At 46.7% G+C, this 26,832-nt stretch overlaps 1 protein-coding gene across 7 annotated transcripts in view; it reads right to left on the reverse strand.

Moving 5' to 3' along the window:
- The window catches only part of USP40 (ubiquitin specific peptidase 40), a 703,484-nt gene that overhangs the window by 76,051 nt on the left and 600,601 nt on the right, over window positions 1-26,832 (reverse strand). For all 7 annotated transcript variants that reach the window (XM_086956273.1, XM_086956270.1, XM_086956267.1 and 4 more), the window contains 2 exons: window positions 25,403-25,613; window positions 21,286-21,381 (listed from right to left, as the gene is read on the reverse strand). In XM_086956273.1, the coding sequence (XP_086812399.1) occupies window positions 21,286-21,381; window positions 25,403-25,613 (307 nt within the window). The remainder of the gene's footprint in view (window positions 1-21,285; window positions 21,382-25,402; window positions 25,614-26,832) is intronic.

A 26,832-nucleotide genomic window follows, 5' to 3' on the forward strand; every position in this document is an offset into this window, starting at 1 on the left:
GGTTGTGATCGGAGATGATGGATTCCTAGCCCGTCTTTGAGCAGCCTACATGATCACGGAGTCTGCCTTTGGGTGTCCTATGAGGCATGCAGGAGACCTGTCGGGCGGTTTATATTTCTTGTCCAGTCGCGGCAAGAATGGAGGAATAGACGCAGGTTTTGACATCACTTTCAATCCCTCCTTCCATATAAAATCTATAATAGGAATCGCCCGCACTGGTTTCCTTGGCTGATCCTTAAAATCATAGAGGAAGCATTCTTCCTTCTTTATTTCCATAGAGAAGAGGAATCGTTGGGTTGCTCTTTCCATGAGGAGGTGGAAGCCTTCAATATTCACTGGAGGTGAATCAGCAGGAGCCGGAGGTGAGGGAGAAGGTGTTTGCATCTGGTATTCATGCCACTCCGACAATAGAGATCTCTCGTCTACTTCACCTTCCTCCCTATCTTCATCATCCGATGAGTGCGCTTCCGGAGAATGATGCGAAGCCACTGGCGAAAGAGGTCTAGGAGACCAGAATTCTGATGTGGAAGCTTGAGCCACTGGTGTAGGTGGCAATGAATCTGACGATTCAGATGGCGGGAAACGGCGGAAATAATCGTCTAGCATATGTTGAAGATTATTTAATATAGCTATAGGCATCTGAGCTGTAGGGATATTATCAGTAGGTGAAGCCACAGGTTCAGGAGAAGGTTGGTCATCCTGATCATCTTCCTGGAACTTAATGAACAACTCCGAAGGGCTTTTAGCTGTCCGAAACCTGTCATCCGCATCAGAATCCCCCTCACTTTCTTCTGAGTCCAGTAATTTCTCAGGAACCTGTAGAGGTAGCTTAAGTGGAGAAAGACGTAATGGAGATCAGGGTTCAAGCGCGGAACCACGTCTCTGTAACAAAGGAGGTTTTGTCGTAGACGGCGCAGATGTTAAAGCCGTAGACGGTGACCAGACTTGTAGTTCTGTACAAGATGACAATTTTTGCGTCGACGGACCAGTCAACAATGAAATCATCACTGAAGGTTTTAACGCCGATGAGGAAGTGCCCGTCGCCGAAGTTGACTTTAACAACGAGGAGGGCTTTGTCGATGATGTCGTCTTCGTCAATGATTTGGTCGTGGTCAACGATGTAGTTCTCGACGACGATGATGAAGTGGCCTTTGACGAGGCCGCCGTCGACGGCTGCCTCGTTGACGGCGGCCTCGATATTCTTAGTCTTGGTCGTCGACAGTGCGCTGACGATAGGTATAGTCTCTTTCGTTGACGAGATGGGTTTCACAGAGACATAGACCAGCGTCGACGGGGATGACGCCGCCAACATAATCATCCGAGGCTTAGGTGAGGAAAAAGTCACCGTCGATGTAGATGTTGCGTCGACATGAATCTTCGTCGATGAAGGGTTCATCGACGATGGGGTTTTCTTCTGAGGGAGAATCTTCTCAGAAGTTGGCTTAGGAGGTAAACATTTTACTGATCATCTCGGGGGCGTGGAAGGCAAAGGTTTGCCCTTGACAGGTGGAGTAGCCTTTTTTGAAGTGGTAAGCTTCTCTGAACCCTTAGAGGGTTGCTGTTTCCTCACAACCTTGGCCCCATGAGAAGATAAAACCTCCTCAGCAGCCCTCTTCCTAGAGGACACAGATGACCCAGAGCCAATACTTCCTACCTCAGAAACTGGATTGTCCTGATTCTTAAGCTTCTGTAGCCACATAAGTAGGCGGCCCTCTCTATCCCTGAGGGTTTTTTGAGGGAAGGTCCTGAATATCTTGCAGTCCTTCACTTGATGATCTGGATATAGGCAATAGATGCATTTCTTGTGGGGATCTTCTGAGAAAAGGCGGAGCTTACCACAAGACTCACAAGGCCTGAATAATGATTTCTTAGACGAAGACATCCTGAAAGTAGGAATTCCCGAAGAATTGAGAAGAATTTGAGAAGAACTGAGCAGAGCTCAGGGAGACTCCCTTCACAAGACGTGCAGTAGAAAATCTGAGAGCCTGAGCCTCTGAGGAGAACATTCTGGTGGATGCTGTCGCCTGATTGGCTGCAGTTTGGGCTATGTATAGTGACTATGATAGTCATAGATGTGCAACTTTTTTCTTGGTAGCTTTTGGGCTACTTTACTTCCTGGTTTCATGTTACCAAGGTTTTTGGTAATCATAGGCATATTGCTTTTTTATATACCGTGGGACTCCCACTCTGACGACGGGGAATGATTCAGGCATGTGAATCTATGAAAGACACCCCAATACTGGAGAAAAGCACCACATTGAATCTACTGTACAACAGATTGCTAACTATTCTACTGTTTATAATTTTCTGTTACAAAAAAGTAATGCAAGGCACCTAAAAGGTTTGATGACTACATTTTGCCATTTCTTTTTTATTTCTTTCTTTTCTTAAGCGATACATGTGGTAATTGTATCCTACCTTTATTTTCCTTATAGAATGTAGAGTCATTTAACTTTAATAGCTATGGTTTATAGTTTATTTCACATGCAATTGTAACATGTAATATACAATTCACTGATGCCGGAGCTTACGTTTGAATACAGCATAAGTGGTTCAACTTTGCATCAGCTGGATACCCTAGCTCTTGCACCTGTGGGTCCAAATATGGAACTTAAATAAAGACACTTTCTATATAATTTTCAAACTCCATCCCTTTATTACACACAACCACTTTCTTATACACAACTCAGTTTACCATTTTCCTTCTCTGGCATTGCAACATTCTGCATTATATTCTTCACGATTATTCCTTTATTCCTGCTTCCTAAAACACTACATTCAATTCTTCAGACCAATAGGGATGAGTAGTTTGTTTCCCACTCCCTGTATAGAATAAACGCACACTAACAATACTTACAGAGGTATGCTACAGCGGCCAGTATCCTACAGCGCCCACAGCACATCACTTCACAGTAATAAACTCACAACTTACACTCAATGTTTCATCCCAGAGTTTTCATACCGGTACCACTAAGTACTTTGCTTCCCACTCCCGCACAGATATGCTACAGATATGCTACAAAGCCCACTTTGCTACAGCGCCCAGAGCACATCACAGTACAGCACAGTTTAGACCCACAGTTTTATCCCCAAGTTTAGCAGTACCTCACCTCTGCACCATCTCACTCAAAACAGCACTTTCACACCTGTAAATACTTTGCTTCTGCCAGTATACTACAGAGCACCCAACTCACAGCTAAGGTGCACACTTTCATCCCAGAGTGAACCGGCACTTCACCTCCGCACCATCTCACAGTGGGCAAAATAGCACTTTCACACCGGTAGGGGTAAATACTTCACTTCCTCCAGTATGCTACACCGCCCAGAGCACATTAGTTTACAGCACTCAGCTCACAGTTTAGGCACACTGTTTCATCCTCGAGTTTACAGGTACCTCACCTCTGCACCATCTCACTCTAGACAAAACAGCACTTTCACACCGGTATGGGTAAATACTTTGGTTCTGCCAGTATGCTACAGACCGCTCAGCTCACAGTTTAAGCGCACAGTTTCATCGCCGAGTGTACCGGCACCTCACCTCAGCACCAACTCACGGTGGGCAAAACAGCACTTTCACACCAGTAGGGGTAAATACTTGGCTTCACACTCCCTCTATAGCACACCCTACCCACCCTACAAATCTCACAGTACTCCTACCCTCCTCTTTCCCACTTTTTTCCCCCTTACTAGCTTCAACGGAATCACAAAATGGCGGCCAACACTTCCTAGTGGCAACCGCTCGCAGCAAATCAGCAGCAAGCTCGTAACGCCTCAGCCAATCAGATGGCAGAATTCCCAAATATCGATATCTGTAAATTTCGATATTTCTCGAAAAACTACTGAACGTATTTACACCAAATAAACAAAAGCGTGCTTTCTAGACCAAGACCCTTTTCCCTCCCAAATGTGGGGTAATTCCGTTCACCCTGTAGCCTTGTCTAAAGTTTCCTATGGAAATGAACACTGAAAAAACACGTTTTGGAACCCCCCTTTGTCTCTGCCCCCCCTTTGACAAATCCCCCCCGAACATTCAACTTAGGAGCTGATCTCAACAAAGAATTAGTTTTGAACATTTCACGAAGATTCGTCAATCGGCGCCAGTATTAATGGGAATAGAATGTTGCCATTTTCCTATGTTAACTAGGTCCTAACTAGAACTACCTACTGGCGACGGCGAGTAGGTGATATATATATATATATATATATACTCTATTTCATCTAATCTAATGTAGTCCACACGCCGTGGGTAGTCAAGTTCCTTGTTAGCCACGGCGCACTCTAGTCACTAACTCCTCACCTCTAAATAGTTTTATATATATTCATCACTATTGAGGATTTTTTAGCACTTTGTAAATTTGGGTGTTTTTATCACTTTTTAACATGATACTGTTTTTTTACCTGTATTAAATATTTTATATTGATGCTTTTTATAAATGACAAAATGATGAGGACTCCCAATTGTCTATTTAAGCATTATGAATTTTTCAGACAGGTCACTTTATCATGCACTTTTTAGAATGTAAATATTGTAATTCCCTATAGCACGTATGTTTGCACTTTTTGCACAATTAGACACGGATCTAGTCCAGCACTACATTTTGCACTTTATTCCTAACCCGCCCTAAAGATATTGAGAAATTTTACTATGGAGTTCTAACGGTTGTTTGGCCTATCTTTGTGGATTTATCCTATTATATCACATTCTTTAGACGCGTGTATATATATAGAATTTTTTTTCTCGTATATATATATGAAATTATATGTGAATAGTGTACATAAAATTTGACGTTATTAAGGAAATGATAAATGGTATCTGTCAAATATTAACAGACTAAAGTCTAATCATGCCAGAACATTTTTTTGCGGATTTGTACAATGAATAACTTTACTTCATAGTAGATGTTTTCTATGTCTATGGTCATGTGACCAGGGGAAGGGCGGTGTTCCATGTGGTCACTCGAGCATTATAAAACTAAAAAAATGGCACTCGTTCTTTGCATGTGAACAAGGGCTCTTGAAGCCCGAAACGCGTATTGCCCTCCTGTTTTTACCAGCTGCAATAAAGTAAGAGCCTGTGAAATACGTGGTCCGTCTCCTGCTTTGCCTCGCCGGTCCTGGGTGGATCAGGAATTGGTGTTCGTTGAGTTTTATGCATATACAGGGGTCTTAAGAACTCTGAGGACATGTACACATACTTGTAAATAGTGTTTTTGTATGTATGTATTGTTACAGTTCTCTGAAGTTTTGCATTTGCACTTTATCCTCAGTCCATGAATATACATAGTTACTCTGCAACGTTCACTCTTATGACTCTCTTTCGTTTTTAACCCATTTTATATTGACTATTACAACAAGACATATTCTTCATAGCTTCTTCCATACGTCCTATGGACATTGGTAATATTGTTTTCAATGTTCGCTTGTATGAAAACATACACTTGTATGTTATTAGTATTGTCTAGCTATGAATTTCAATACTGTTGACTCTGTCGATATAATCCGCACAATGGACACTTTATATTTATTACTTTTTGCACAAAATTAAGCACTTTAGGATACATTTTGCACTGTTCATGGTCAAGCAGGACTCAAACTAATTTTAATTGAATGTATGAATGAAGGGGTCAGTATGTTTATAACATATATCATTTGATCAAAGTAGAGCTTGCCTAAGGATTTTGCAGTTTGACTTAAAGCATAATAACTTTAAGGATAATATTGTAAATACATGAAATGAGGATGTATCCTGTCAGACAATGTTGAAATTTAGTATTGTACACAAACTTGCCTTGGGTTGTAATCAAATATTTAATGTTGTACTAAGATTTTATTTATGCATTTAAGCAGTTATTACTTTCAACATTACTCCGAAAGACGAACAGTTACTTGGTAGTCTTTCCTTCATATTCATTCGTCACGTGATTTGTAGTCCACACAACGGAGGGGGTGTGCACATTGGTGTAAAAAATGTATAAAAAGCACAAGTGACGTAATTTTCGCTGAATGTGATCAAGGGCTCTTGAAGCCCGAAACGCGTTGTTGCAGGCTGCGTGTGAAACGCAAATAAACGCATATCTTGCCTGAATCGCTGTGGTGGTCTGAGTTCCTTCTTCGCCGGAAGTGGTGGGAATCGTTTGGTGTATATATATATATATATATATATATATATATATATATATATATATATATATATATATATATATATATATATATATATATATATAAAGAGAGAAACACATCCAAATATATACATACACATAAATATTCACTGAAAAAAACCACAGGTTTCAGGGAGCTGCGTGGCCCTCCTCCCTTCATGTGCGAAGCCCGGGGGATGGTCCCCGGGGCATGTGGGGTGGCTCAAGCCCCCCCACACTACAATGTTAAATAAGATTGCACTTCGTTTTTAAACAGAATGCTGTTTTTGGCCCTTAGGGTCCCTGTGGGACCCCCTGACCAGGCCTAGGGGGTCAGGGTGTTTCCACCCTGCCCCCTGATCTTGTTTATTGACCTATTTTCTTGTGACTCGGTTCAACTGTGCCAAAAGATGGCTGGCAACACTTTTTGGTTTGGTGTTCGCAGCCAATCAAAATAAAGCTTGTGCTCGTGAGGGTACGCGTATCTACTGCGGTCACCAGATATCGTTCGCATTTTATTTTTGAATTTCTCAAAACTACTGAAAAGGATTTTCACCATTTAAAGCAAAGAGTGCACTCAGAACCAAGAGCCACCTCACTGCCAAATTTGGTGTAATTCCGTTCAGCAGTTCGGGTTGTAGCTGCAACAAAAGTTTCCTATGGAAATGAACATAGAGAAAATGCGTTTTGAGACGCCCCTTTTTCTCAGCCCCCGCTTGACGAATCACCCTGGAAATTCAAGACAGGAGCAGACCGGAGTGCCCCATTAGTTTTGAAAAGTTCACGAAGATTCGTCAAACGGTCCCAAAGATATTGGCAAATCAAAAAACGATTTTCCAATGGAAACTAGGTCCTAACTAGAACTACCTACAATCAATCGCCAGTAGGAGATATATATATATATATATATATATATTTTTATTTTTTAAAGACAAGGGAACTCTAAGGTAAAGCCTAAGACAAATACAGCAGCCCGCACAATAGGCACCTACGGCACCGATGTGAACCATAGGAGGACATAACTCATGCAAAACACAGTAAAGTACATACATATACATTCAGAAACATGTACATATATACACATATAGAGACACTGTTTAATTCACCATGAGAATCTCAAAACAGAGAGACTTCAAAGAAGAACATCAGCAAAGGCCAGGAGCAGAGGGACTTGAGCCCCTGCCTAGCAAGAGCAGAGGGAAGACCAAGGACATAAGGGGTTCCACACATCAGAGAGGGAAGATTAGAACGCAGCCAACCCTGTGGCACAAGATGGACCAGCAGGCACCCAGTGCTTGTGAATGTACCCAGTCTGTTCCCACATATCTTGCCAGAACTGAAATGGATAGAAACTGTTCCGGAAGTGGAACAAAAAACAGGCCCACAAGAGTCCCTAACTGACAGCTGAGACAGCTGACTTAGGCAACTGAGGGCGGAAACACAGCGAACGCTAGAGAGCTAAGGCAAACAATAAAGAGGGAAACACACTGAGACCAGCCTGTCGCGGCTCAATCCCAATAAAACTCTGGAGAAGTCTGCATCCACTCAGAGGAAGGAGAGAACAACAGACCAACCTTACAGACAAGGATGGAAGCAACAAGAAAAAAGGTATGCCACCATGTTGTTCCAAAGAGACTAGGTAACCTATGTGGGACCAGGGGAGAAGTTTCACAACAGGAAGGGGAGCTCACAGCATCAATCAATCAATCATCTGTAAAGCACACTACATACCCGCGAGGGCCTCAAGGCGCTGGGGGGAGGGTTAGGGGGACCGCTACTGATCGAACAACCAAGTCTTGAGTATCCTCCTGAAGGTCAGCAGGTCTTGGGTCTGTCGTAGGCTCAGTGGGAGGGTGTTCCATGTCTTGGCGGCGAGGTGGGAGAAGGATCTCCCACCGGTAGTTGTTCTTCGGATGCGGGGGACGGTGGCGAGTGAGAGGTCAGCGGAGCGTAGCTGGCGGTTGGGGATGTAGAAGGAGAGCCATTTGTTGAGGTAGGCTGGGCCAGTCTTGTGGAGTGCCTTGTGTGCGTGGGTGAGGAGCTTGAAGGATATCTTCTTGTTGATGTGGAGCCAGTGCAGGTTTCTCAGGTGGGGGGTGATGTGGCCGTGGCGTGGTACGTCGAGGATCAGACGTGCTGAGGCGTTTTGGATGCGTTGTAGTCATTTGATGAGCTTGGTCGGGGCTCCTGCGTAGAGGGCGTTTCCGTAGTCGAGTCTGCTGTTGACGAGGGCCTGGGTGACTGTCTTTCTTGTATCTGTTGGGCTCCATCTGTAGATCTTGCGGAGCATGCAGAGGGTGTTGAAGCAGGAGGAGGAGATGGCGTTGACTTGCTTAGTCATTGAGAGCGTTTAGTCGAGGATGATTCCCAGATTGTGTGCATGGTCGGTGGGTGTCGGGGCTGCCCCCAGTGCCGTCGGCCACCAGGAGTCGTCTCAGGCTGAAGGGTTGGAGCCGAGGATGAGGACCTCCGTCTTGCCCGAGTTCAGCTTCAGACGGGTGGTCTTCATCCAGTCAGCGATGGCCTTCATTCCTTCGTGGAGGTTGGCTTTGGCAGTGATAGGGTCCTTGGTGAGGATCAGCTGAGTGTCGTCAGCGTAGGAGATTATGTTGAGGTCGTGCTGTCAGGCTACGTGTGCGAGCGGTGCCATGTAAATATTGAACAGCGTCAGGCTGAGGGAGGTTCCCTGGGGTACGCTGCAGATGATCTTGGAGGCTTAGGAAAGGAATGGGGGGGAGGTGGACGCTCTGGGTTCTGCTGGAGAGGAAGGAGGTGGTCTAATCCTGAGCCTTGTCTCGGATCCCTGCGGCGTGGAGGCGTGCGCGTAGTGAGCGGTGACAGACGGTGTCGAAGGAAGCAGAGAGGTCTAGGAGGACGAGTGCTGCGGTCTCGCCGTTGTCCAGCAGGGTCCTGATGTTGTCAGTAGCGGCGAGGAGAGCAGTCACTGTGCTATGGTTGCTGCGGAACCCTGACTAGGAAGGGTCCAGGATTCTGATTTCTTCAAGGTATCGGGTTAGCTGTCTGTAGACGGTTTTCTCGATGACCTTGGCCGGGAAGTGGAGCAGAGAGATGGGCAGGAAGTTCTTGAGTTCTCTTGGGTCTGCCTTAGGTTTTTTGAGTAGGACGTTGATCTCAGCGTGTTTCCAGATCTCTGGGAAGGTCGCGGTCTCGGGGGAGAGATTGATGACGTTGCGCAGGTGGGGTGCGATGGTGCTGCTTGCTCAGTTCAAGTCGTTGTGCGGGAATGGGTCCGACGGAGAGCCGGAGTGGATTGAGCGCATGGTCATGATGGTGTCATCGATGCTCACGCTGGCCCCGGCTAGCAGGGGGTCATGGTCGATGGTGTAGGAGGGTCTGTTGTGTTGCTGTCTGTTGGGGCTGTCTGTGTGGTGAAGCTATTGTGGATGTCTGCTTTCTTGCGGTGGAAGAAGGTGGCGAGGGAGTCACACAGGGCTTGCAACGGCGGGATGTCAGTGTTGGAGCTGGGGTTGGAGAGTTCCTTCACGTTGTTGAAGAGCTCCTTGGTATTGTGTGCGTGGTTGTCAAGGCGGTCTTTGAAGGAGGTTCTCTTGGCCGCCCTGATGAGGTGGTGGTGGTGGTGCTTGCAGATGGCATCCTTGTGTGCTGTGTGGCTGTCCGGAGTTTGTTCACTGTGCCATTTCTTCTCTAGTTTCCAGGAGGCTTGCTTGGAGGCTAGGAGTTCTGGGGTGAACCAGCTGGCCCTCCTGCTGGTGTCTCTGTGGGGGGGGGTTTCTTCAGCGGGGCAAGGGTGTTGGCGCAGTCCTTGAACCAGCGTCTGAGGCTGTGGGCAGCGTCGTCGGTGATGGAGGGTTCGGTGGGTGGGCTGAGAGCGAGGTTTGCGTGTAGTTAGTCTTCGGTGATTTTGCTCCAGCAGCGGTGGGGGATCTGTTGGGTGCGATGGTGTGTGGGGGGTTTCTGGAAGGCGAAGTGGATGCAGCGGTGGACGGTCTAGAGGAGTTCGATGGTGTGGCTGATGGAGACGTACGGGCTTGAGGAGAAGACTGGGTCGAACGTGTGGTCGGCGGAGTGGGTGGGAGTTGTGACAAGTTGCATCAGTCCGAGGTTGGCGAGGTTATCGATCAGGGTTGTGGAGTTGTTGTCTTTGTTGTTCTCAAGGTGAAAGTTCAGGTCTCCGAGGAGGATGTATTCGGTGGAGGTCAGGGCGTGCGTGCGGATCAAGTCGGCGATGGAGTCGCTGAACTGGGGGCGGAGTACGGGGGATTGGTAGACGAGGGTGCCTCTGAGGGTGGAATTAGGGTCTGTGTGGATCTGGAAATGCATGTGTTGAGCGGTGCTAAGCTTGTCATCGGTGCTAGTCGAGACCCTGATGCTGTTCTTGTGGACAATGGCGATTCCTCCTCTGACTACGTTGGTGCGATCTCTGCTGGTGATCTTGTAGCCGTCTGGGATGGCTATGGCGATGTCAGGTGCGAGGAGTCGTTAAACGAGGTCTCTGTCAGGAAGGCGGCATCCGGGGATGTTGTGTCGGGCAGGTCCCAGAGCTCGACGGCATGCTTGCGTGCTGAGCGGATGTTCAGTAGCATGCATCGGAGGTGGTTGAGGTCTTTCTTGGTGGGTGGTTTGTCAGCTGTGAGGTTGGTGTAGCTGCAGTTCCGGCAGGTGAAGGGGCTGTGAGTGCGTTTCGGGGCAGCCTTGAAGCAGGTGTGGCTCCGTCTGGAGTTGAGAACGTGCAGAGTGCTGGCGTCGTAGTGGCGGCGGCCGTCGTGGCGGGTGCAGGGGCCAGGGGTTCTGCCGCTAGCCGCGGTCCGGGCGCAGACAGGCTTGCCTTCTGGCGCCAGCGGCGCGGCCGCTCAGCGGCTGGCATATATGGGGAGGTGGGAGGGAGGAGCAGCTGCGAGGTGGGGACAGCGAATGGGCAGTGGGACGTCAGGGGGGCGGGCCGCAGGGGACGCAGCAGTGGGAGACAACGAAGGTAACAGAAGGGTAAAAAGAGTGGCACAGAAGGCAAAAGGTCACAAAAAAATGTGTGGAATGGAGGGCACAGAAAAAAACAAAGGAAAACAAGTGGAACAGAGGGCAGAAAGGCACAAAAAACGAGGGAAAAACAAGTGGAACAGAGGGCAGAGAGGCACAAAAACGAGTGAAAAACAAGTGGAACAGGGGGCAGAAAGGCACAAAAAACAAGGGAAAAACGAGTGAAACAGAGGGCAGAAAGGCACAAAAACAAGGGATAAACGAGTGGAACAGAGGGCAGAAAGGCACAAAAAACGAGGGAAAAGGGGCACTCAAATTAAGGGTAAAAAGAGTGGCACAGAAGGCAAAAGGGCACACAAAAAACGAGTGGAACGGAGGGCACAAAAAACAAGGGATAAACAAGTGGAACAGAGGGCAGAAAGGCATAAAAAACGAGGGAAAAACAAGTGGAACAGAGGGCAGAGAGGCACAAAAACAAGGGAAAACGAGTGGAACAGAGGGCAGAAAGGCCCAAAAAACAAGGGAAAAATGAGTGGAACAGAGGGCAGAGAGGCACAAAAAACAAGGGATAAACAAGTGGAACAGAGGGCACAAGGGTACAAAAAAACTAGGGAAAAACGATTGGAACAGAGGGCAGAAAGGCACAAAAAACGAGGGAAAAACGAGTGGAACAAAGGGCAGAGAGGCACAAAAAATGAGGGAAAGACGAGTGGAACAGAGGGCAGAAAGGCACAAAAACGACGGAAAAACGAGTGGCACAGAGGGCAGAAGGGCACAAAAAACGAGGGAAAAACGAGTGGTACAGAGGGCAGAAAGGCACAAAAAACAAGGGAAAAACGAGGGCAGAACGGGCAGAGAGGCACGCGGGCTGCGAGGGGAACAGAAGGGAAAACCGGGCAGAGAGAGCACGGGGACAGCAAGGGGAACAGAGGGAAGACAACGGGGCATGGACCCTGTACAGGCAGCGGAAGAAGACCGACAACAGCAGTCACAGACACAACAATGAAAATACAGGCAATACAATAAAAGCAATAAAGCGGAGGATGAACAAACCTGCCTACCACTGGCCACCAGGCACGAGGCGCAGGTGGCAGCCTGCGGTTGGTGGAGGGCCTCGAATGTCCTCAGCAGCGGCAGCTGGGGCAGGGAGGCACAGGCGGTGCTGTGCAGAGGGGGAGCGACCTACCTGGTGGGGTCAAGGGTCAAGTGGAAAAATTCCTCAACTGGAAATAAGACACAATCCTTAAAGGGCCTCGCAGGAACCTCGGGAAGGACCTACACCATCCAGAAAGAACCGTTCCTGGAACATTATACATACACACCACCCATGAAGAGCACTCCCTGTGGTAGGGTAGAATGGCTACACAATAACCAACGAATACCCCACATAGGGTATGTCACACCTCCGGAGACCAGCTCTTAGGCAGAGGAGACGAAAATAATGGCAGAAACAACCGTATAGCTGTACAATCCGTACGGGAATTAACGTGAACCCAGAGACGGACACCAGAGAAAAGCAGTGACAATACTGCAACCAATGCAAACAAGATTGCAACAATGTTCTCAAAACAATGTCAATTACTGGAACCTAGACATGAGACGCTGGACCACTGAGTTTGCGTGACTCTCAAACAGATGGGCCCCATCAAAGTGCAAATCTCGGAGACGCTCCTGAACGTTTACAGGAAAAATGCCATCACACACCCGGCCATGGCGACGTTGAGCAACTGACCTGGCCATAGCCCGACCACCGAGTCAGCGGTGTCCATGGCTGATTGAATAGAAAATGTGGACAACTCACGACCATCTTGGAGTACTTCAGTCAGGCCAGCCGAGAACTTTCCGGAAGAGATGTAAGGAGGCGCTCAACTGAGTCCCAGACGGTGAAAGCTGGCAGTGCAAACACGCAGGACGTGTTCAAGGACCGAAGGTCTGAGCTCACGGATTCAAACAGCTGTCTACCACATGTCTCCAACCAATGAGACTCCCTACTAGGTAGGAGTAGCTGAGGAGAGGCCGACGGCAGCAAAGCTGAGGCCGCCTGGATAACAAGCCCTTGAGCCCTAGGGTGTAGGGACAGACAGGGTCATCTGGAGCAGGGCCATGACGATGTGCGATAGCACGTTCCCCAGGGTCCCATGAGGGGGGCCTAGGTCCCCAGAAGAATGTCATACAATGACACGCCAAATGGCAGCAAGGGCCCAACATCCACGTTTCCCTGGTCGAGCAGATCAAACAAGGGATCGGAAGGCAGAGAGACAGAGGGAGGCTAGAACTGTAAAATGTCAGCAGCTCAACTCGTGCAAACACTGCACTAGCCTTCGAGGCCATTCTAGGTGGTGACAACAGATCATAATTAGGGGACAGTAGCAGGCTAACATGTCCACCAAGAGCCAAAGGCTCTGTTGCCCGAGGATGCCCAAGGGCCTGCAGATGCTCCACATTCCCATGTTCTGGGGAACACGTAGACAACAATGGCGGAAGGAGACTCAGATGACCGGGGTCGAGCCGGCGCCGACCTGACACCCACCGAGATAGGGGACTGCGGTGTGGGACTGCGTTGACTTGGGGACAATCCCCCTGCGGCGGCTGCATCAGACGCTGTCGCAGGGGACTGGTGCTGTCGGTGGACTGCAGCCCTACGTCTGAATGGTGAGCCCCGCCAGGCCTACTCCAGATGTCGCAGCAACTCCGGAACCGGAGTCAGGGAACTCTATTTGCTCCAAGGACACTTGACTGCGAGCTCCTAATCTCAGTCCCAACCACCTCTGGGGGGCCCGAAGGTGCGTCAGGGAGAGGGGTCGACCCAAAGATGGCCTGCAAAGCCTGAAAATAAGCTTCCATCTGGGCCCTAGTAGCCCCAACGCCAGGAAATAGGGGGTAGGCGGGTTCCGACTTTTGCAAGCCTGTGTCCGGTAAAGATCAGGAGCGGTGGGCACCAACGTCATGACCACATCGGGCCGGCAAGACTACTTTTTGTGCTTACCTGAGGAAAGCGAGCAACGTCCACGGGAACGACTCTGAGACCTAACCTGGACTGGATCCCCAACTTAAGACGGAGACCGGCGAAGCTCGAACTCCGAACGGGCCATCTGGGCGGGCAATAATTTCATCTGACGCTTCGGCAGAGACTTCAGTTTCAACCTCTGACAGGCGTCGCACTCCACGGACTTGTGCTGCTCCTCCAAGCACCACATACAGATCGAGTCCGGATCCGGCGCCAACATCTGCCGAGTACAGGTCTCTCACGAATTGAAGCCTGAAGACATCGGCACACTGTTCCCGGATACGAAAAGGCATCAGAAAGGTCTAAAACGAAACAAACAAGAGGAACCGCTTCTCCTGGATCTGCGTCGTAGGCGCGGAGAAGAAGGAAAACTGACGTCAGCGCGCCGTGAGGGACTTATATGGCTCCACTGAAGTCATATACATGAACGAGTTCAGGACGGAGCCATACGACGCCATCCCCAGGCGTGCAGAGGTACTGCTGAAGGAACACCGGATCCAGACTGGCGCCTGGAGGATATTCCAAGTTAAGAAATCTGTGGCCAGATGTCTCTATCAGATATATTGTTACAGAAGGTATGAAAGTGATAGAGACATCTAGCCGCAGATTCCTTAACTTAGAATTATATACCATAGCTTTATCCATTTGGAGGAGGGTCTGCTACTGAATCCCACCAAGTTCTACAAGAGAACTAGTCCATCAACAATGATTGACTAAAAACAGGCGGGAGCAGCAAGTGCAAGCGTAGCTTTTACGACAAACAATGATCTCTGAAAGAGAGCCTGTTAGAAGGCAGGATGGCCTCCTTCACCCCTAAGAAAGGGAGTGAAGAAAAAATAGATAACCATAAGAGGCAATTGCATGATGGAAACCAATCTATAGGGTTTCTGGCAAGAAGAATATTAAGAGCAGTGTTACCGGATCCTAGGGATTTGAAAAGGCCATATACCGAAGGAAGGGAAAACAACCCATCTGTCACTATCAAGATAGTGCTGATAAAGTGCAGCACCCACAAAAGCGTACATATGAGTACTGGTTTGAAGGACAAACAACTTGCAAAAAATCCCGGTCCAACAGCACACTCAGGAGAGCGCCAAGCTTAGCCTCGACAGCACAAATGTTCAAATATGTAGACAGAACTGTATCACCAGATACTAATACTGACCAAATCATTAACGGAATCATTCTGGCCAAAGGATACGGGCGAAAACCGGGTATATAAAAATGTGTTCACTTTCAGTATGAAAGACCAAGAAAGGGAATAGAACTTGGGAGGGTTAAGAAACCCAAGTTGCTGGAACAAGTAAGACAGAATGTTTCCTATGTTTTCTTTTCTAAACAGAGAGAGAGAGAGTAGAACAAGGGACGCACAAAGATGTAGACCCAATGTAAGTACAGCTCTGCTTACTACAGGAGCCAACAGCACCTGTGAGACAAGACAATATAATGAACAAAGCAGTACACATATATATAAAAATATAACAATTATTGTCTCTGAAGATAAACTGCTAAAGACAACCTCTAGACAGACGCCATCAGCAGTGGGATCCGAACCCCTGGATGGGAAGTGCCTGTGAAACTGAGAGCACAAGACATTGTCTACGACCGCTTGTGGCCTAGGTCTAATTGCCAAAAGGGGAAGCAGGCATGAATCTGCACTAAAAAAGGAAAGGCGAAAGACATAAGCGCCTTTACATATACCAAACCAGAACTGAAAGCATGGACGGGTAATGTTTGTGAAGTGGAAGAAAATAAACCTGCTCATAAGAAATACTGACTTTACGCCACAGGAGAAATCACAGCTAAAAGCTTCGATGGTGTTCACTCGCCTCCAAGAAGCCAGCAGTGCTGGAATTCGAATAATGCCCTTACTAAGTTTGTGTCATCAGAGGCAGGAACCATTCAACAAATGCAAAAATGTAAACTCTAAAATAGAGCAAATATGTCTTGTGGACTTCTCCAGTTGCGAAGTACCACAAACAACAGTAAAAGATATTGCACGAAAACCACTGCAGTGGCAAAACTTATAGATGTGTGAAAAAATGCAACGGGATCCTCTAGAGGGTATTTGTTACATTCTGTACTTATTTTGTTAATGTTCTTATTTGTATAAGCTAGTTATTTTATTATGTCCATGTGTATATTGGTATATGCTGTATCCTTTCTCCCCCCCACCCCCCCTCAGTTAACATGACATTGGTATCTCCCTTCTGCCTCTCTAAGGCTACCTTAGAATGATCAGGTGTGGCAGTTGCTGCACTGGTGGTGGAGAGAGGAGATCGACAATAAAGAATTCAACTTACCTGACTGGAGTCTTCATCTTATTATCAGTATTGCATGAAGCCAATTGCCCAAATAGGACACAGCTGGATCCTAAGCAGGGAACTATACCACCCAGGAAGAACTCCTGATGTGGCATTCTAAAATAGCTATACAATAGCAACCTAATATCCCACACAGATTATTTCACATCCCCATAAGGAGGGAGGAGGATCATCTTGAGACTAGCTCTTAGGCAGAGAAAATGGAAAACAAAGAAAACCAGCCGCCAAGCTGTACAAGTCATCTGGGAATTAAAAGCCACAAACCCAGAGACTAATTACCTTACAAAAGAGGAAGTAGTCCTAATACTGCAACACTATGAATCCATCAAATTCCATAACAAAAGGACTACTGCAAAACAAATTAACCAGAGTAAATTACACTTATGAATTGCCAGATATGAGGCGCCAGACGGCAGAATCAGTGTTGCTATTAAAAAGATTAATCCAATCCAAAGGTAAGTCTGTAAGACTCACCTTTTGATTGGATTAATCTTTTTAATAGCCACACTGATTCTCCCGAACATTGTCAGGGAAACTGCCATCACGCCACCAAGCATGTCTTCTCAGAGCTACTGAGCTAGCATAGCTCTGCTGACAGAATTTGTCGTGTCCATCGCCGACCTGATAGAAAATTTGGCCAATTCAAGACAATCTTGAAACAGCTGATGGAGGTCAGGTCCATGTGCTTCAGGAAGAGAAGGAAGGAGACCGTCAACAGAATCCCATAGGGCAAAAGAAACCCTTCCTAACACGCAGGACGTATTTAGATATCTGAGTGCCTAACTTGTAGATGCGAACACATTTTGGACACAATTCTACAACCACCGGGATTCCCTAGTCAGTGGAATAAATGAAGGAACATTCAAATGCAGCGAAGCTAGAGCTGCTTGTACAACCAGGCCTTGAGCCTTAGGGTACTAAGACAGACAAACAGGATCCTCCGGAGCAGGTAGATGAAGGTGTGCAGTAGCATGCTCAACAGAGTCTCCTAATGAGGGTCTTGCTCAAGTCCCCAGAAGAATGTCCTATAAAGACTGTTCGAAGGGCAGTAAAGGCTCCACATGAGTGCCGCCTTGATGGAGCAGGTCTACCAAGGGATTCAAAGGCAGAGACAGAACCGGAGGCTGAAACTTTGAAACGTCAGAAGCCCTACAAATGAACCCAGTAAAAGCTGCACTAGCCTCTGACGCTATTCTGGGAGGGGACAGTAAATCATAAGTAGAGGACGGTTGAAGACTAAAGTGTCCTCCAAAGCTTAAAGAACCCACTGCATGAGGCTGGCCAAGACTATCCAAATGCTCAACCGCACCAGAATATGCCAACTCCTCTTGCAACATTGGGACTGGGGAATTAGAAACAACAGTGGTCTCATCCTCTATTTGTAGAGGATATGGTGCAAGAGCCTCAGAGACAGGAAATGGCGCCTCCGGCGCCGACCAATGTCGAGACAGCGTTGCATCAACGTCTACCACCAGGGGTGTATCTGCCGAACGGCACCGGGACAGAGTCAAACTGACGTCTACCGCTAAGGGTGACAGCAACGGGGGACGGTGTTGAGCTTGAGACATGTCCTTTGCTTCGGATGCCACTGACGTCATAACAGGAAGCCCCATCGGACTGTTTCTCGACATCATAACCAGGCTGCGTTGTGACGTCATCACAGGAAGCCTTGCTGGACTGTGTCTCGACGTCGAAGCCGCTCTGGAAATGGAGCCAGGGTATTCGATCGGCGCCAAGGGGGATCCTGTAGGCAAGCTCCCGATCGGAGCCCCTTCCTCCTATGTGGGGCCTGAATGCGCGCCAGGGAGAGGGGTTGACACCAAAAATGGCTTGCAAATTCTGGTAGTACGCCTCCATTTGGGCCCTAGCTGCCCCTTCACCAGGAAATGGTGGATATTTGGGGTTCGACTTCTGTGCCGCCACCTACGGTAAAGACTGGGAGGAACAGGCACCAGCGTAACGTCTACGCGAGGCAGACGGCCTCCTTGACTTCTACTACCTATGTTTCTTACCTGTTGTAGGCGAATAGCATTCACGAGAAAGGCTCCGTGACCTGCCCGGAGCACGGGCCCCAGCACGGGAAGGAGATCGACGCCGCTTGGACTCCTAACGGGACAACCAAGCTGACAGCAACTTCATCCGGCATTTCCGCAAGGACTTGGGCTTCAGCCTTCTACAGGTGTCACACTCCTCTGAGTTGTGGTGCTCACTCAAGCACCACATACAACTGGAATGCAGATCTGTCGCCGACATCTGACGCAAACAGGTCTTGCACGTTTTGAAGCCTAAATGCATCTGCACACTGTTCCCGACGCGAAAGGCATCGAGAAGGCCAAAGAACAAAAGAGGAACCACGTCTCCTGGATCCGCGTTGCAGCACGGAAAAGAAGAAAACTGACGTCAGAGCGCCGGAGGGGACTTATATGCCTCCACTGACGTCATATCCGTGGCCGACGTCAGTGCGGAGCCATGTGCTGCTGTCCCACGCAGAGCAGAGGTACTGCTGAAGATTCTCCCAATCCAGACTAGAGCCTGATGGAAATTTTAAGTTAAGGAATCTGCGGATAGATGTCTTTATCAGATTTTGTGATATTTTAGTCTAGGTTGAGGTGGGATGCAATAGCTTGTGGTACTTTATACAAATCAACTCTTAGTATCTAGGCCTTGGAAATATGCAGGTTTACACAATGCACTTGCCGCATGTGGTGAGGTCGAGGAGTCCGCCGCGGTTGAAGACTGGAAGTGGAGCATGTCGGGCGGAGACACCCATGACCGCCCGCAAGTAGCTTCCGGTCTAGTTGTTCGTGTGAATAGGCAGGCAGGGAAAGCGTGGATGGACAATAAAAGAACGGCACACACAGAGTCCCGGTGGCGTCTACAGGAAGCGATTCCATGGTGCCCGGAGGAAGACGAGGAGCCCAGCAGTGTAGGAGAGGAGCAGAGAGCGGAGGAGCCCAGCGGAGCAGGAGAGGAACAGAGATCGGAGGAGCCCAGCGGAGCAGGAGAGGAACAGAGATCGGAAGAGCCCCGCAGACCAGGACAGGAGTCGAGATCGGAGGGGCCCAGCAGACCAGGAGAGGAGCAGAGATCGGAGGAGCCCAGCAGTCCAGGCAGGAAACAGCATTTGGAGGAGCCCAGCAGTCACGGCAAGGAGCAGGGTCCGGAGGAGCCCAGCAGTCCCGGAGGAGGTGCGGACCAGAACCTGTGGGAGTACACCCCAAGATTGTACAAGGCGCTCACGCCCGGCGGTCCCAGGAAGGGAGAAAACGCCCCGGGTCCGGACGCCACGGCCGTGTGGACGGGCAGCGGCCCAAGGCAAGTACCACTGAGGGGTGCTTTCCAATGGGGGTAGTAGGGGTGATAACTAGGTGATTCACACCGGCCTCCTTCCCACACACTCCCTACCTTCCCTTATATCCCCCCGGTCTATGGTGACGGTAGCACGTAGCATTTCAGGAGAAAAAGCAGTTTAACTAGTCCCGACCTTTTATTTTTCCTTCCGGGAAGAGCCAACGGAGAACAGACCAACGCCAGGAAGACTGTATCCCACGAACAGACCAGCCACCCCGGAAAGCATCTGACGCATCACCTGTTCTTGTACATAGTTATAATTTCATGAACTATACAGTTAGAAAAGAGAGTTGTCCTTAACCAAAAAGAGAACAAACTTTCCCAATAAAGACGCTCTAAACTGATACCCCGTATGACTAGTGACTCATTGTATCGACCACTCGGACATTCTTACACCGCATTATGTATTTTGACCCCAGCGGATGCCACTGGCTCCTTCAGTAATATGCATTTAACTCACCGTACAGCAGCACTTGGTTTCCAAGGCAAAGTAGCTATTTTTGGACTCACTGATATAATTTGGGTGGGCCTCGCCGGGGGTCCAAGGTAATGTGCCACACACCTTACAGATATTAGCCAGGTTAGGCTTTTTAATGGTTTTTACAGAAAGAAAGGCAAGGGGAGACCCCAAATGTATTGTTTTCCCTTTTATACTTCTCTTTTAACAATTGGAAGGTATGTTGAATGTATGTTTTGCATATCTTTATGGTTTTTAAATGTTTACAGAGTTTGTCACGTTTGCTTATTTTTTTAAATGCAGATTGGTGTTTACAAACTCCTCTCACTTTGAAGTCAGGAAAATAGAAGCAAAGTGAATTATGTGACAATCTTGCTGGGGTTCAAGGAGCGTGAATGAAAAGGCTGTAGGATGTTATTTTATGTAACACACTACAAAATTTAAATACCTGTAAATGAACTGAACACATTAAGCAGTAAGGAAACAAAGATTTTATTAGGATCAAAATAAATCAAGAAATTTATACTAGGTGATGCACAATTGATAATTTTCCCTGAAACTAGATTGCCATACATTATCATTTGTATGAAATATAGCTTTATGAGTAAAACTCCATGCTTGAGCAAATTTAGTGTCCATTTTAAAGGTTATTGTGCTGTCTGTAAATGGAAGTGTGCTACTATATGATGCTTTAGTTGCATCAAAAAGATCTCCTGACTCATGGCCCTTAAAGCAAAGTGGGTAGTGAAAAAATGTGTTGTTCTAAAAATTGGGTTGCAGTTCTAAAAAGATTGGGACGCACTGCTTTAAAGGTTAAAGATAATTATGCCTGTCCGTTGATTCCTGGAAAGATATCTTGCACTGAAGCTCATTTCCAACCGATAAACGCTGATTAAGTGAAGGTATCAGAAGCATTCAAATACAAAAAACAAACACAAAACATACGGTTTAGGACCTCTCTGGTATGAAAAAATCTGTCTTTATAAATATGATAAACGTGTGGTGTCATTCTATGCTATCCCAAACCCCCATAGTGACGGGAAGCTTCTGTACCTGCACCCCGATGGTGTCTCCATCCTTGAGGTGGTATGGTTCCCTCTGTAGGCTCTCCAATTTCCTCTTCTTCTTCCGCTTGGAAACTTGTTGTGTCTGTAGAGAAAACAGCAAGAAATTCCACTTCACAGAAGGAATGATCATTACCGATACCAATAAGAGTTATAACATTTCTATCATTACATTTTACAATGGGAGCAAGTGTGAAACTTTAATGTATCTGATCATTACACCACACGAGTAAGCATATTCCCTCACACTGCAAATGATCTGCTCACTTCGCTAATACTTTAATAACTCGCTACAAACAGCGATCATTCTGTCACTCTATCTTTGATTATCACTTGGCCTAGATGGTCAGATGAGTAGATCTCACAATTGCCCAAGTCGCTACAGTATTAGGCTGTAGTGTCCCCATTAAGATGTTGGATAGAAAGTGGAAAGCTGTCAATATAAATTTCATTTTAGTAAGATGAGCCATGTTCACTACAGAAGTACATCAATAAAACAACAGCTGGGGACTGCAGTGCCAACATTAAGAGGCTCTAACATAAGTACCTGCCTAGAAGAGCAAAGAGGGGCATTGTGTATAGGAGAAGAGTTGCAGAGGTAAAGTAAATACTACCGGAAGTTAAATACTACCCGAGTGCTGGAATTTTGTGACGACAGACTGAATTAGAAAGTTACTCTGCATTTCCCCCCCCTGAAAACAATACCTGGTTAGTCACCTATTTATATTTTTACTTATTTGATTTTTAGCTTCTTTAGCCTTCAAAATGTACTGTTTGTCTTAGATGAAGTACTGTTTATCTTAGATGGTGCACTGTTAGTCTGAAATACATCTGTTTCACCGAATCACTTGATGGAAAGGATAAACGATTTCAAACTTCATGTGGCTGCATTGGAAGGGTTACAATACAGGTCTAAGAGGAAAATAGCTGTGCCGCAAAATGCCAGAGGGCAGAGAGCATTGATTCTGTAGACAGAACAGTGGATAAAACTTTGAAAAATTATTGAGGATGTGTAGGACATGGCAAGCAAATAGGGTATGTGGACATTTGAGAAGGTTTTCTACTTGGTGATGGAGCAGCACAAGTTCTATGCAACTGAAAAGCAATTGACGAACTTGTAACATTGCTTGGGAATTTAGCTGCAGAATGTGATTTTGAAGCAATGGAGAAACAGTTACATAGGGTTCAGATCACAGTACAAAACTATGATAAGAAAATTAAAAATCTGGCTAAGCATAAATTCCATTGATTAACTGGCTATTACGATGGCTCCGATAATGAGGTTCATGTTAGAAGGTAGAAAGGTGTGGAAAGTGCTGTTGTAGAAACTAGAATAAGACAAAGCGCTTGGAATTTGTGAGGCATCAAGTAATTGGGGTACTTTGGTAGGTCTGGGAAAACAGAGGCCCATCTCAGAGGTAATGTGTAAAGCATGTGTACACACACACACACACACACACAACCACACATGCGCACACACACACACACACACACACACACACACACACACACACACACACACACACACACACACACACACACACACAGTACCAGTGAAAATACTACAAAATGAGTCCACACTAACTTTAAAAAAAAAATAGCCAGCATTTGTCTAAAAAAACAAGACCAAAACAACAAAAATCCAAAATACACAAGATATAACTTCTCAAAGGTTGAATCAGTTCAGTTCCAACAAATCTATGGATGTGTCACTCTTAGCACAAAGTACCTTGGATGCATCAAAATTCAAATGCTAAACAGGCGCAGGGGAGGTGAGTCACCAGAAAACCAAAACTAGCATTGATTCCTTACTCCCAGGAGAGGTGATGCGTCATTTCCTTTTTAATGGGGTGGGGGGCAGGGGAGTGGGGGGGATGTGTCTGTTTCTTACTGTAAGGGGTGGTGATGCATCGGTTCCTTACTGTCAGGGGAAGTGATGCATTAATCTCCGGACATGCAGCCTCAGTTCCTTACTGCTGGGTAACGTCGAAAAAATCAGTGCCTAGGGATGATGCGTTGAATATCCAGACACGCTGCATCGATTCCACTGCGATGAAGTGGTGCGTCACGGACTTCGTGATGGAAACTCACTTTATGGCGTTTCTTCTGACACTGCATCGGAAAGCTAGAGCCTGCGGTGATAGCGGCAGTCAATGCGCAGATCAGGATAGATGTGCTGGCAGCAGCGATGGGCAATTTTCTCCTTCAGTTCACAAGATTCTATATCCAAGGGCCCAGGAACTGGATTTGGCACCACTTGGCATGTCACGACTCCCAGCAGCAGAGCCCAGGCACTGGTAGGTGAGGGTGGGTTCACTGCCCACTAGAGCTCTTACAGCTAGGTGGTCCAAATCATGTGACAATATGTGTCTTCTATGTCAGACCCAAGAGGAGTCGGTGGCACATTTACTGTTTGTCTGCCCAGCCTATGCCGCCCCTCCTCGGGCATGGCTTGTGCCAATTTGTAAACTACTGGGAACCAGAAAGAGTGAAGAAGCAGGAAGAATTTTACGTACAAATCCTTCTATCCCAATCATTACAGCTGTAGCAAAATGTCTAGGTTCGTCATGGGCCATTAGGTCACACTTTCTTTCCACCTAACAAATGCTATTTTTGCACCTGTATATGGAGCTCCATAACTTTACTCAGACCAAAATGTACCTAGCTCTGCAATGCTGGACCCTCATGTTAGGACCAAAGCTTAGTACTTAGCAGCAGAGATTTTTATTGGTGCTTGCTTTTAATGGTTGTTCTTACTGTAAGCTATCAACACTTTTTTATCATTATTTTATGGCTTTTAAAACAATGTCATGAAGACCCAATTGTATTTTTAAACAAGTCTTCCAATCATGTCAAACTACTTTGTATACTGATACTGAATTATCTTTTTTAGTAACATGTTTTATATTTCGCTTTTATGACTAACAGTCGAATAAAGCTTGTTTGATGATGATGATGATGGTAGGTGACGTCTTTGGTGGCCCTGAGACTTCTTAACAGGAGGTAAGCACACACAAGCTCTTGAAGAACCTTGGAAACAGAAAGCGAAGTCCAGTCCTTTCACTCCCAGGACAGAAGCAGCAAGCCAGTACAACAAAGCAAAAGGCAGAGTCGCAGTCTCTACTACAGCATCCAGCTCTTCTTCATGACAGAATGTTCTTTATTTCTGAAGTGTTCTGATTTGAGAGTGTCAGCGGTCCACTACTTCTACCCCTTTCATCCTTTGAAGTAGGCAAACTTCAAAGGAAAGTATTTGTAGTGCACAAGGCCCTGCCTTTCCCTGACCTGGCTCCAGACACACTATTGGGAGGGTGGGGTGGAGACAGTTTTGTGTGAGGACAGGCACAGCCCTATTCAGGTTTACTCCAGCTCACGAAGGCCCATCAGGATATGCAAGAGACACCTCCGCTACATTTGTTTGACTGTCTAGAGTGAATGCACAGAAGTCCAAAGTCATCCTACCCCAGACGTGGATTCAACGGATAAGCAGAGGCACAGAATGGTTAAGCAAGTAAATGACCACTTTTCACAAGTGGCATTTTCAAATCTGCAACTTAAAAACTAACTCAGCCAAAAGATGTATTTTTAAATTTTGAGTTCAGAGACGCCAAATCGGCTCCCAATGAGAAATTATACTTAAAAGATATTTCAAGGCAATTCACATGTTACCATATGAGAGAGAGTCCTTGCAATAGTGAAAAGTAAAATGTGTAGTATTTCACTATTAGGACATGTAAAACACGCCAGTACATGTACTACCTTTTAAATACACTGTACCCTGCCTATGGGGCTCCTCTGCGGCCAAACACAGACACTGCAGTGGCAGGTCTGAGAAAAGCTTGCAGAGCTACTCTTGTGCGTGGCACACTCCGTGCTGGAGGCCCACAAGAAGCATCTGATTTACAGGCCCTGGGCACACCTGGTGCACTTTACTAGACAATTCCTTGTAAATCAAATATGCCAATTGTGGATAAACTAATCTCCAATACAATTTAGACAGAAAGCATATTAACGTTAGCACTGGTTTGCAGACACACCAAAGTGCTACCATGGCCGAGCCTGAAACTGAGGTGATTGTGTGCTAAATGAGCAAGTTCTGGTCTTACCCAACTGGATATTGGCACCCACTCAAATTTGTCAGGCAGGTGTTTTGCAAGCTCAAGCTTCTCCGCAGGCAAAGAAAAGACCGCAGCAATCCGTTGCCGCAGTGAGCGTGCAGTGCATTCTCTGGAGATGTCCCACACCATGTCTATTGCTGGATAATATTCACGATGGCCAGGAATCTTCATCTGGACATGCAGTAGCAAATCTGCTGAACTGGATAATGACAAAGAGAGTGATAGAGAGAGGAGGCAAAAAAGCATACAGTGAGTGAGAGACCATAATCACATCAGTATTAAATGAAGACTAGGAAGGAGGTGGTGAGATGCATGGATAGGACGTTTTGGCAATCTAGATCTCGGTTCTCCAAAGTCAGTCCTGGAGGGTCGGATCCATGCCAGATTTTAAGCATATCCCATTTTAGACAAATGTAGTTATCTTAAAAATCTGGCATGGATCCAGCCCTTCAGGAAGGACTTTGGAGAACCATTATTTAGATTATGCAGGGCGTCCACTACCCACAAGACAAGTCTTCCCTGCCAAGAGCCATCCACTACTTGCTTTCCATGTTCACAACGCACTTTGCTGGATCATGCTTCCTCTGACTTAAGATCCTCAGTCAGCTCAGTCACACCACCTTTACCAAACATCAGTGCTCTTGAAAATTTAACTTTAGCAATATTTCTCTCAAGATTTTACAAATCTTAACATGGTGACAGACCTCCAGATAAAGGTCAACCACAGCAATCAGATACTTCTCTCTCCTTGCATCTTAATACTTAAGGAACACTGAGTTATCCTAGACCCCACAACTTTCCAACTTTGTGCTGTGCTGGGATCATGCTCTCCTCTCCCCAATCGATGATTCACCTCATGCTTCAGAGGCATTGCCTTCACAAAAGGTCAATTCTCTCGCCAGGTATTGACACATCACCTACTTCCCTACATGCAGTCACACAAACCCAAAATTACAAAGACACATTCCCTCTGCCAATCAAGAGGTTATCAAATATTTTCTAGGCTGTAATACCAACAAAATGATGGACTTGTTGAATGATCATGTATGAAACTACAGTGGGTACTAGCTGCTATTTTAGTTAGGATTATTTCCACCATTTCATATGCAGTATTCTTAGGGCCAGATGTACGACGATTGCATTTTGCGAATCGCAACTTGCTTCAAATTACGACTCGCAATGTATAACAGTGTCTCAGACACTGTTTGCAATTCCCCATGGGGTCGCACATTGCATGCCTCATCAATATTCATGAGACAAGCGCAATTTGCGACCCCATTTGCAATGGCTAGCACTCACAGGGATAGTGGCCAGCTGGGGTCAGCAGAGCACCACGTCTGTGACTCCTTTTTAAATAAAGCAGTTACTTTAATGCAGCCCATTTTCCATAGAGGAAAACGGGCTGCATTTAAAAAAGA

This window comes from Lissotriton vulgaris, chromosome 2_1, assembly GCF_964263255.1.
Source record: "Lissotriton vulgaris chromosome 2_1, aLisVul1.2, whole genome shotgun sequence".
Classification (NCBI taxonomy): Eukaryota; Metazoa; Chordata; class Amphibia; order Caudata; family Salamandridae; genus Lissotriton; species Lissotriton vulgaris.